The 11,430-nt window shown below is 43.9% G+C and overlaps 1 protein-coding gene across 1 annotated transcript; it reads left to right on the plus strand.

Annotated features, from left to right (window-relative positions):
- Positions 1–493: 493 nt before the first annotated feature.
- LOC106556726 (uncharacterized) lies at positions 494–3,204 on the plus strand. Its single transcript, XM_014075698.2, has one exon. It carries the CDS (start codon positions 586–588, stop codon positions 1,567–1,569), a length of 984 nt encoding a protein of 327 aa, XP_013931173.2. The 5' UTR covers positions 494–585; the 3' UTR covers positions 1,570–3,204.
- The last annotated feature ends 8,226 nt before the right edge of the window (positions 3,205–11,430 follow it).

Below are 11,430 nucleotides of genomic sequence, written 5' to 3' on the forward strand. Positions count from 1 at the left end.
GCCTTAATTTCCCATAATGCCTAGCTTTATGCTTTGTCCTGAGGCATTATGGGAAATGAAAAAAGAATGTAACTGCTGGCAATGATGCTTTAACTGCAGAAGCACTACTGCTCAATAAGCCTACTGTGAAATCTTTTTACTAAACCCCCCCCCCCCGCCTCCCCGCAGTTCTAGTCGTAATTCAAGTCTTCTAAACGTTTTCTTGGGAGTAAACCCCCAGTGGAATAAATTAGTGTAAGTTTATTCCAGGGCAAATATACTACAAACGGCCAGCCGTTCCTCCTGCCTTTAGAACCTATCTTTACAACTGCCGGCTGTGTGTGTGTATGTACGTGTGTTGCCATGCTGACCTCCGCTGGCTCCAATCCAGAATCATGACGCCACCTTCGCCCCGCCCCCTGCTCTCGATCATAGAGGCCCCGCCCACGTTCCCCGGCCGCCGACGTTAAAATAGCAGGCGAGTCCAACGAAACGCAGACTCAGGTGAGGAAAGAAAGGCGCAGAAGGAAAAAGCCGTTGTAATTCATCTCCTTTTTCACGGCTTTCGCACTCTTACATCCCCGTGGGATACTCGACGTACCGCGGATGACTCTGCGCCAGGAGGAAGAGCCGCAGTTCTCCGCTAACGTGAAACCCCTTGAGGTGTCTGCCCCCCCTCTTTCGGTGGGAGCGGTTGGACGCGCCCAGCGCGCGTCATCCATTGTTTACAAACCAACCGCAGCACCAACAACAGCGTTGGAGAAGGCAGGGAGCGTGCGGGAGAAGGCTCGCTTGGCAGTTACGAGCGCCTTGGCTGCGGTGGCCGCCCCAGAGACAACCACGCGTGCTAAGCGGAGGGCGAAAGCAGGCAGGAGAGCAGCGGCGATGCCTTGCCGGCGGCCGGGCGGAGAGCGCTTCCTATTCCTGGAGCGCGCCGCCGTCTCTTTGCAGAGCGGTACCGGGACGGCCGGCAGCGGCTCGAAAGAAGTGGACGCCTTGGTGGCCAAGCTGGGCGAGGTGCTGCAGTTGAGCTCCCAGCACCGGACGCCGGCGGCACCCCGCCTCCTCCCGAGGCATCACGGCCGGGACCGAGTAGCTCCATACTCGTCCCCGAGAAGTCTGGGCTTAGCCTCGCTACACCACCGCCACCCGCCGCCCCACCCGCGCCAGTCGCCCTCGCTGCTCCTTTGGCCGCCGCCGCCCCCTCCTCCTCCGCCCACTGCGGACCAGAAGGGCAGCCCGCGGGTCTCCAAGCAGCTGTGCGGCCGGGGCTGGTTGCGGAGCTCCGCTCGGGCCGGGAGGAAGCAGCAGCCCCGTCGCTACCACCATCACCGCTACCGCTCGCTGCTGCCCGACGACGACGAGGACGACGACCCTCACCGCCTCCTGCAGCAGCTCATCCTCTCCGGCAACCTCATCAAGGAGGCGGTGCGGAGGTTGCAGTTGGCGGCTTCGACGGCGGCCGAGACTTCTTCCACCACGGGCTCCCCGGGCTCCGTCTCATCCGCCGGGAGCTGCTGCCGTTGCAGTAGCAGCGACGGAGACGCGGGCTCAGCCTTCACCGTCGCCTCTTTGCAAGCCTTGCCCTAACCCCGCCGCGTGGTAGCCTGGCCCCGCTTCTTCCCGGGAAGGGGGCCTCGGGGGAAGAGACCTCGCCTATTCGGCTTCCCTGATCCCGGTACGCGCGGGGGTCGCCGACTGCAAAGCCCCCCAGAGGCGGATTGTTTAAGCCACGGCCAGATACTTGAAGCAGACCCTCGCGGGGGCTTTGCCAGGACTTTCAAGCGATGATTCTCGGTCGCTTTTTTCATTACTCTTGAGCCACTTGACGATCTGCTGCCGTTTCTCTTTTCGGGGAAACGAAACAAAAACAAAACAAAAGACAGAGGTGCTATTGCGGCTCCGGACGGTGGTTCTCCAGCTTCCCGCCCGGCCGTCGATCAGTCCCGGTCCCGTCCCACGTCTGTCCCCAACCCCCTGCCCGACGATCCGGATCTGTCTTCGGTTGCTGGAGTTGGCGCCTGCCACCGGGGCGCCCCAAACCCTACCTCTCTCGCTGTCTGCCCTCGGTGTGGGGAGCGCAAAGAAGGGACCATCCCGCGTGGCATTGTCTAGCGTGGAATCCGCGCGCCCGCGCGCGCCCCCTCGTCTGGGTGCGCGGGTTAGGACACATGGGGCTGTTGAATAGTAAAGACCTGTCCACGTACACGATCGGAACGGGAGGGGAGGGGTGGACACCCTAGAGTGGACGCTGCTGGACACTGAAATATAATCCGCTTTGGATCGCCCTTCCCCATCTTTCTCGCGAAGGTCACCCTTTTTTTTCCTGCCCCCAACCCCGTGTTTTGGTGTCTTTGCTGTGTTCCCCAGGCAGGTGGCCATGGTACTGTAATCCTATCCCTGATTGTTTTGACTGGCAAACCCTGTTGTGTTTTGTAACGGCTGGGAGTCTCCTGAGGACGAACACGTTGGTCCAAGCTTTCCTCTCCTCTCCACACACACCCCACTCCGCTTCGTTCCCAAAGCTCCTCCTCTCCTTACAAGCTGGGTTTTTTTTTAAAGGAAGGGGGTCATATTTCAGCAAGCTTTCTAGGAAAACTACCCGGGTAATTGGGGAGGGGGGGATTTTCTCCAGCCAGAACAGAGCCCAGAGATTTGCTTGTTGGTTTCTGTATGTCGTGGCAAGCCAATACGCCCCAAAGAAGGAAATAAATTCTTGCCCGTTTCTGATTAGCTGAAGAGAAAAATTCCATTTCTGATGACCCTTGTCTGCACCCTCCCCTCTGCCATTTCTTCTCCTTTGGAGCATTCATAGTTGTTTTTGAAAACAGAAAACAAAAACCTAGAAATACAATCTGTATGAAGCCATTTTTTTAAATTACAAAAAAAAATAGGAATCTAAAAGCTGGAAAGCAGCTGGCTTCAAACTGAACATTATCAGAGATTGTGGATGAAGTACTCTGTTAACTGAAGGTAGCTAATCGCAAGCTTTTAAAAATAAAAACAATATAATGTGTGTATATATCTATATGCGTGCGCACACCCTCTGGTTTAGCAGAAGCAGTTGTGAACTAGGTATGTGTGTATAAGTGCTTTTACGCATATTTATATATATACACATATGTACACTTCGTAACGGAGTGTTGAAGTTGTGTTCCTGGTTTTCAGGGGTTGTCTTTAATGTGTATCTATTGAATAAACATGGTAGATTTTATATATTAAAAATGGAGTCTTCTGTGTCCTTTGTCCTAGAATGGTTTATGATGCCTCCTTAATGTGCATAACCAATTATTTTGCCTATTGCTGAGAAAGCTGGTTGGTTGGTTGAGGTTGTTTTTTTTAGCACAACTGGTAGAGGGTGCAGTGGAAAAATCTGGTTAGGATTTCTGCACTACGCCAATCAGTTCCTTTGTTTCCTGCCAAACATGATTCTGGGCACTTTTGTTCATATTGCTCTTGATACTGCCTCTGAATGCAATAATATTTGAAACCTCTAATTTCACCCTACTCCCCCTTCCTCTGAACACTTTGTGGTAAGAGAAAGAATGACGCTGGACCCCTTGCAGCAGGTCTTAACTTGATTACAATTGAGCTCCAGTCATCTTGGATGCAATCCAGATCCACTGACATCACTAGATGGCTCTCCATTTGAAGTATTTAAGAAGAGAAAAGCTTTCTCTAGATGCCAATTAAAATAAATGCCAATTAAAATATGTTCAGAAAAAGCATTTGACGTTTGCTTTGGATTACTAGCTATAATTCAATCTAAAGTATGCCTGCTTGCTGTTCTACTGTTTATCTATGTCCCAATTTCAAACTCAAAATATCTTTCTTTGTTGGTAGATAACTTAGTCATAAAGAAAGTGATAAAGCATTCTGTCAGAGCAATAAAAGCAAAGGGCATCATTTGCCTGGTTCGCTAGAGTTCTGCATCCAGAATAGTAGAAAAAATAGATTTTTAAAAGGCAATGGACACATATTAGCAAATAGTCCAAAGAAAATGAATCATCTTGTTTGAAGCAATAAAAAATAAGAGCCGCAAAATATAAATTCTATAGAAGCAGATATGTAGATATGTATATAAATAATATATTACACAACTATTGAATAAAAAGCTTGCAGATGTAATAGATGTGAGTAATAAGCAACATGGATTCATGATCAATACTTTTAAATCACATTGCACAAAAGATTTGAGTTTGGACTTTCAAGAACTCTGTTATGCAATTGGATTAGGGGAATACAATAGTCTGCAAATCTGGGTTTCCTACCCACTGGCCATTAAGTTACAGTCAGGTTTATCTTAATGTTTTTCTGCCTATGGCGTTTTCTCAGCTTTGACAAGATGTGTGAACTTTAACTCCTAGCTGGCTCTGGAATTCTGAGGGATTAATTCCATGAATATTAAAGTTGCCAGCATATTTATTAAAGGCCTTTGGCTTCTAAATGTGTTGAACCAGTGTTTCTCAACCACGGCAATTGTATTGTGTGTGGTCTTCAACTCCCAGAATTTCCCAGCGAGGGAAAAGACTGACTAGGGAATTCTAGGAGTTGAAATCCACACATCTTAAAGTTGCCAAGGTTGAGAAATACTGGTTGGACTTCATTGTTCCTAATCAACATTGCCAATTGCTTTATTTACAGTTTTTATATATCTGCAGGAATGTTGCTCCTAGTATGTCTGGAACTTGCCAGTCTGGGAAAGACTGAATTGTTTCCTCTGTCTTTCAGTTCTAAAGTTCTAGTCCATGAAGAACAGCTGCCAAGCAATTAGCCATACTCGATAGCTGCAATTTTGTACAAGAATTCAAAGAATACCTTTTCAATATTGACTACGTTGACAAAACCCACACACTGTTCGGTAATAAAAGTAAAAATGCCATACATCATTTAGAGTTAACATATTCTGGGCCTGTTTGTTATTCAGTTCTCACCAGCCCATCTGAATTTCGAAACTATGGAGAAAAGCATAGTTGCCAGAGTTGCATGGAAATGTTGCTGAAGAGACTACAAGTCTGCAAGTAAACAAGTTAAAACAAATGTCTAATAGCTTGCCAAATAACACTTTTTTTTAAAGTCTGGGCAAATTTACTGCTTTGCTCTGGAGCAAAGTTTAATTGAGAAATGTTAATTTACAACAATGTGTGTGAGAGAGGGAGGGAGGGAGGGAGAGAGTGTCCGCCCTCTGGAAGTAAGGCTTAGTTGTTACATTACAGAATGACAACCGATCAAAGCACATTGTGGCTAAAGCTTATTCATTTTTATTTTGATCTATATCCACCTTTTTATCAAGGGAGGCACTCACAGCACCCAGCAATTAAACATAAAATGTGTTTTAAAGTATTAATAACTTCTATCCAATTTTGATTTATAACACGTATAACAGAATCTGGCTAATGTTGTCTGGGTTTATAAGCTAAGCAAGGTTTTGTCTGGATATTATTTGAATAGGAGACCACCAAGAAGTTCCCTGATAGTTTGAGTTGAAAAACCAGAAGGCAACTGTAAATCACTTCCATATTTTTCCCCAAGAAACCAACATGACATTTTCCTGAAGTCACAGGAAAGCAAGCTTGACTTTACCCAGTCTTTTACCTTCATCCAGCCAGCTGATCTGTTGATGCAGGAAGCAAGATTGCTAATGTCCCTGTGCTAATAGTAGCAGCAGCTGGTGATCTGCAGCTTAATTCTCGGAAGAGAAACAGAGATGAAGGTGGTAAGATTGTGTAAAAATGCATAAATAAAAGTAGGAATACCTTATTAGTACATGTAACATTTTACTGATAATCTATGCAGTAAAATCTTTTGTTTCCCCATATCTTATAATGTTATAACTCCTTGCAGGTAAGCAGTATTTGAGGGAATCTTAATCTTTGTGGTCAGAAGACTACAAAATTGGTAGGTCAGCATTGTGCATGTGGGAATTTGAAATGATTGGAATTATTCTCTTAGTAGTGTAATTGTGATATCACCATTCGTGGCACGACAAAACCACCTCGACTAGGCCGCGCCCGATTAAACCGCATCGCTGATGTCATCAACAGGGCGGCAACAGCGAGTGCGGAGAAAGAAGGGCGCTTTAAATAGCGCTTTGAAAGCAAGCTGATTCAAGGTAAGGGTTAGGTTTAGGGTTAGCTTTAGGGTTAGGTTTAGGGTTAGGTTAAGGGTTAGGGTTAGGGTTAGGATTAGGTTTAGGGTTAAGGGTTAGGATTAGGTTTAGGGTTAAGGTTTAGGGTTAGGTTAAGGGTTAGGTTTAGGGTTAGGTTTAGGATTAGGTTTAGGGGGGTTAGGTTTAGGTTTAGGTGTTAATTTTAGGTTTAGCGTTTACAGCGTGCTTCTGTCTCCGTGCTGTTGTCGCCCTGTTGATGACGTCAGCTACGCGGTTTCGTCGAGCGCGGTTTAGTCGAACGTGGTTTTGTGGTGGAACCATCACCATTTTATCTCTTTGTATTTTCTGACCACCTGTTTTAGGCCACAGCAGTGCAACTGAAGTTCCACTTAGTTTTGTGCATGTTGCACCACAACCTGCAAGAACTCCTGTTCAAATGGATGACAATTCTCTTAGTGCTAGGTTTTGTTTTCTTTACAATCTTAGCTAAAATGGGTTTTGAGGGTTATAACAAGGGGCTTGGAAGCTGTATATCGACTGGGACTGCTGCCTGTCCTTGAAAAATTGTATTTGGCTCAAACAGAGTATGGCTGTTGTGACCGAGGCTTCCCGAGAGCATGACGTAAACTCCTTGTCCCGACAAAACCCCCTTTTATTAATCTACTGTGAATTCTGCTCATTCACATCCAGTAAAGTCTTTCAAGAGAGGATTTACAGTCACAGACCTTAACTGGCTTGGAGAGCTGCCAGACCAATATCTGCAAAACTTGGTAAGGAGTCTCGGAAAGTCAGGAACCAATTAGCAAACTGTTTCCTGCAAACTCCACTCCCCTTTCGCTCCTTTTATTTCCTCTGAGGGGTCATTCATTGTCAATTTGTGGCCTTACTCCCAAGTCGACCCCTGTTCTTTAGCTGTTCCCTTCATCTGACAACTCTGCGCATGTGCACACTGGGAACAGGCTCCAGCTGTTCGTCTGCATCACTGATGTCTGACTCTGAAGGCAGATGATAACTGGCATATGGCTCTGGCCCCCTCTCTGCCTCCAACACAAAGTCCTCATCAGAGCCTTCCCCAGACTCCAGGACTGGCCCATTTTCCTCCCCAACCTCTTCACTGTCAGAATCTGCTGCTAGCTCTGCTGGCCACTGGCGGGCCACAACAATGGCAGAAAATATTACAAACATAGACTGAACAAATCCAATTTTCCCCAATCTTTTCCAAATTCCCTTTATTTTCAAACTTGGCAACTTTGGACTTCAATTTCCAGAATTTCCCTATAGCCAGTCCCATATCAAACACTGAATGTAAATGCATATTTGTGGCTTATTGTTCTCACGCCAAGAAAGGCAAAGGTAAAATAAACAGAACAAGGTAGTCCTTCCAAATCTAAGTTTATATAACTTGTCAAGCACATATTATACAATGGAGATTTTAGACTTTGGAGCCTAATCGTAATTCATGGGGTCTTGCCATCAACCTTTCATTGGCTGAAATAATGGTAATGGGTGGAGCCGAAAGATAAAATAAGGTTTTTGGTTTAGAGCCAATCACCTACTACAACTTCCTTCTCTGCAAGTGTTGAATTTTATAAATCTCTATGTAAATTATCAGAGTCTTTAACCATTCAGAATTGGGTAGTTTAGATCAAGGAAATCTTTGGGTAGAAATGAGAGTATAATTTATTGTTGAGACCATTAAAAGGCTACATCACCCTGCCTTGCACCGAACCACAGCACATATATGCTTTGGCAGATGCTCTTTTTTTTTTACTTGTCCCCCAACTTTATTTCATCCCCAGCCCATGAGTGAGACAGCTTTAAGTAATTTTCAGCTGTAGCAGAGTTTAACACAGCATTTCTTATTCCTAAACCAGAGGTGGGTTCCTACCAGTTCGCACTTATTCGGTAGAACCGGTTCGTCAAATCTACCGAACCGGTTAGAAGAGGTTCCACCAGTGGACCCAGAAAGCAGGCCACACCTACAGGAGAGGTTCCAAATTTTTTTGAAACCCACCACTGCCACACACACACACACACACACACACAGACAGACAGACTGACACACAGAGAGCGAGAAAGGGAAAGAAAGGAAGAAATAAATAAAGAAAAAAGAAAAAAGAAAGAAAAAGAGTAAGAGAGATGAAAGAAAAAAAGAAAAAAGGGACAGAGAGACAAAAGGAAGGAAAGAGAGAGAGAGAGAGAGAGAGAGAGAGAGAGAGAGAGAGAGAGAGAGAACACATGGCCGGCAAGCCACTCCCACCAGGTCACATGGCTGGAAAGCCACGCCCACAAAGGAGGCCACACCCACAGAGTAGGTTCCAAATTTTTTTGAAACCCACCACTGTCCTAAACTATATCAGGGAAGGGTCAGGGTGTGCAAAGTCTTAGATAGGCGGTACCAACCATTATGTGGTAGAGAAATCAGCTGACTAAAATGACCCAGAACAGGATAGGTACAAGTGAGATCCGCTACTGAGAGCAAATATCGCCCTGTATACAGTAATTTGTTGACAAAACTCATTTGGCACTGGGGAAAGTTCCTAAAAGCAGAGTGACTACTACAAGGGCAGTTGCTGTATTCTATTATTGATATCAGTTTAGCTCAGTGTTTTTCAAACTTGGCAACTTTAAGATGCCTGAACTTCAATTCCCAGAATTCCCCTCTAGTCAGCCCCATATTAAACACTGAATGTAAATGCATACTTGTGGCTTATTGTTCTCAAGCCAAGAAAGGCAAAGGTAAAATAAACACACCCAGGTAGCGCTTTTAAAACTAAGTTTATGAAACGGTCAAGCACATATTACACAATGGAGATTTTAGACTTTGGAGCCTAATAGTAATTCATGGGGTCTTGCCATCAATCTTTTACTGGCTGAAATAATGGTAATGGGTGGTGCCGAAAGACAAATAATGTATTTTTTTAAACTTTAAACCATCAACTTTAAAATGTATAGATTTTAAGTCCCAGAATTCCTCATGCTGGCTGGGGAATTGTGGGAGTTGAAGTCCACATACAGCATCTCAAAAGTTACCATTTTTGAAAAACATTAGTTTGCCACGTAGTTTTTTGACACTGTAGCAACTTAAAAACACCTGGTGTAAATTCTAGCTTATTTCCTACCTCAGGTGTTTTGAATACAAAGCTTTCAGAAAGGAGTTGATATATTAATTCAGATAGAATTATCTTTTATCAGGAAGCTTGGTGTGTTTCCACCCTGTGTTAATCCTCATCTGTCTTTGGTGTTTTTCTAAGGCATTTAGCCTCATCCTGTGGTCTGTTTAACCTATTTTAATATACTTTTGTGGTCTGTTTAACCTATTTTATTATTAAATTTGTTTGGTTCTACTTTAGCCAGTTGCCAACAGACCAGAAAGCAATAATAAGTGCATTTAGGCATATGTAAATAGCAATTTGCAGCACTCTTGTTGGATTACAATTTAGAAGTATTATTTGCATATTGCTCCCAACAATTTGGGCCCTCATTTTATCAACCCCAGAAGGATGGATGGTTAAGTCAACTTTCAACGCTGTCATGATCAAACTCCAGGCTGTGGACAGAGTTTGCCTGCATCAGAACGGTCAAACTTATGGCCTGCGGGCCAGATGTGTCACACGCTGGACCCGCCCACACCCATTTTAGTGAATGCAAAAAGAGTCACGATATGTCACGTGAGGCCACTGCGATGCCACGAGTTTGACACCCCTGCTACACATTAACCATTGTGTCACGAGGCCTCACATGGTCACAAGAGTGTTGTGATCACAGAAGTAGAACTTTTAAGACTGGTCATAATCCCCACTCATTCAGCACCATCATACTTTCCAACAATTGCTGAACAAGACGTCATTAATCAAGGATTACTTACAATGCACAAATCTTTGATATGGAACCTGAGCATAGAACCTACTTGTATTTACATAGCAAATTAAGTCATAATGTTGTATGTGTGGAGGGTGGGGGGGCTTATAATTCATCATATTGGATTACCCAAGCAGCTACAGCTAATTCAGTGAGTCATGCCCAAACAATGATGCCCAAGCAATGGTGCCCAAACAACGATGGCTTAGTGCAATTGGGTTCAAACATAGAACAAATGTATGCTTTCCTCAATCATGATTTGTTGCACAAAGCCAGTTGGCTTTTTTCATACTGTATTGCAAAGACAAAACCAATGCAATGATGGCTTAGTATAAGAAGCCAATTATTTTCTTTCTGTGGCCACAAGTTCATATTGCTTTAGTGCGATGCTTTTCTGCACCTGGTGCATTTTCTGTTGTTGAATATTCAGAGCCTTTGGACTTGTTTCTCATTTATGGGATAAATAAATAAATAAATAGGTATGGACATTTATTGATGCAAAGTGGTGACCTTAAAATAGCACACAAAGTTGTCATTAGTAGCAGCTCCAGTCCTCTGGCCTGCCTTCTGTAAATGATGCTGTTGGATTATGTTGTAAATGAAATGTTGGAGTATGCCTCCCATAATGTCTACATAATTATGGAAACTTTTGTCCAATATATGTGGATGACACTAAGTCAGAAAAAGCACCTTAGGTTCCATAATATTTTAATGACAATATTTTCCCTTTGGTTTTAACTGGTGAAAGTCATAGATTCTTCATCTATCTGCTATGTACGCATAGTATCTAGAGCCAATTATTATGTACAGTTACATGTATGTATGTTTGGTATATCCACCTGTCTGTTTTACCAGAGTTTAACTGACCCGCAGGGAAGATAATTGTAAACATTTTCTGGTGGTGTTTAAAAACATGTCTCTGATATAAACAGGTTTCTTCACTTGGTACAGAGATATTATCAGTAGCTGTGAAAGAGCTGGAATGTTTAGTGCAATGAGGATATATATCTCTGTTCTTGAGTACTTTTTCTAACTGTATTTGCTTCATTGCATGAAAGCAAGAAGGCTGGAGTTCATGAAATCAGTTTGTAAGTCAGACTTAACTCTCCTTAGCTTTCCTCTAATCAATGCATCAGATGCAGATGTTGTAATATACTGACAACCGAATGCGCTTATTGTAGCAAATTATCTACCCCTAATTGTATGTTCTCTTCTACCTTGTTCAACGACATTCTTGTGATATTTTCCCCACCCTTATGCATTTTTTTAAAAATGGAGACTCTACTATGTAAATTTCAATCACAGTATTACAACACCAACGTTTTATTGGCTGAATCTCTCTCCCCTCCACATTACTTCTGTACAAGGTTGTGTTGTATAAATATTACTAAAACAGGAACATTTGAGCGATCCACAAACAGCTACTTGTGTAGGTCATCTTGTTGTTGTTCCTTTTAGTAATAAGGGATTTATTCAGTTTT

The sequence above is a fragment of the Thamnophis sirtalis genome, unplaced genomic scaffold (assembly GCF_051295495.1).
Source record: "Thamnophis sirtalis isolate CommonGarterSnake01/CBP01778 unplaced genomic scaffold, rThaSir2_p1.2 scaffold_2, whole genome shotgun sequence".
Lineage (NCBI taxonomy): Eukaryota > Metazoa > Chordata > Lepidosauria > Squamata > Natricidae > Thamnophis > Thamnophis sirtalis.

Coding starts and splice junctions, on each gene's coding strand:
- LOC106556726 (XM_014075698.2), top strand. CDS start 586: ATGACTCTGCGCCAGGAGGAAGAGCCGCAGTTCTCCGCTAACGTGAAA.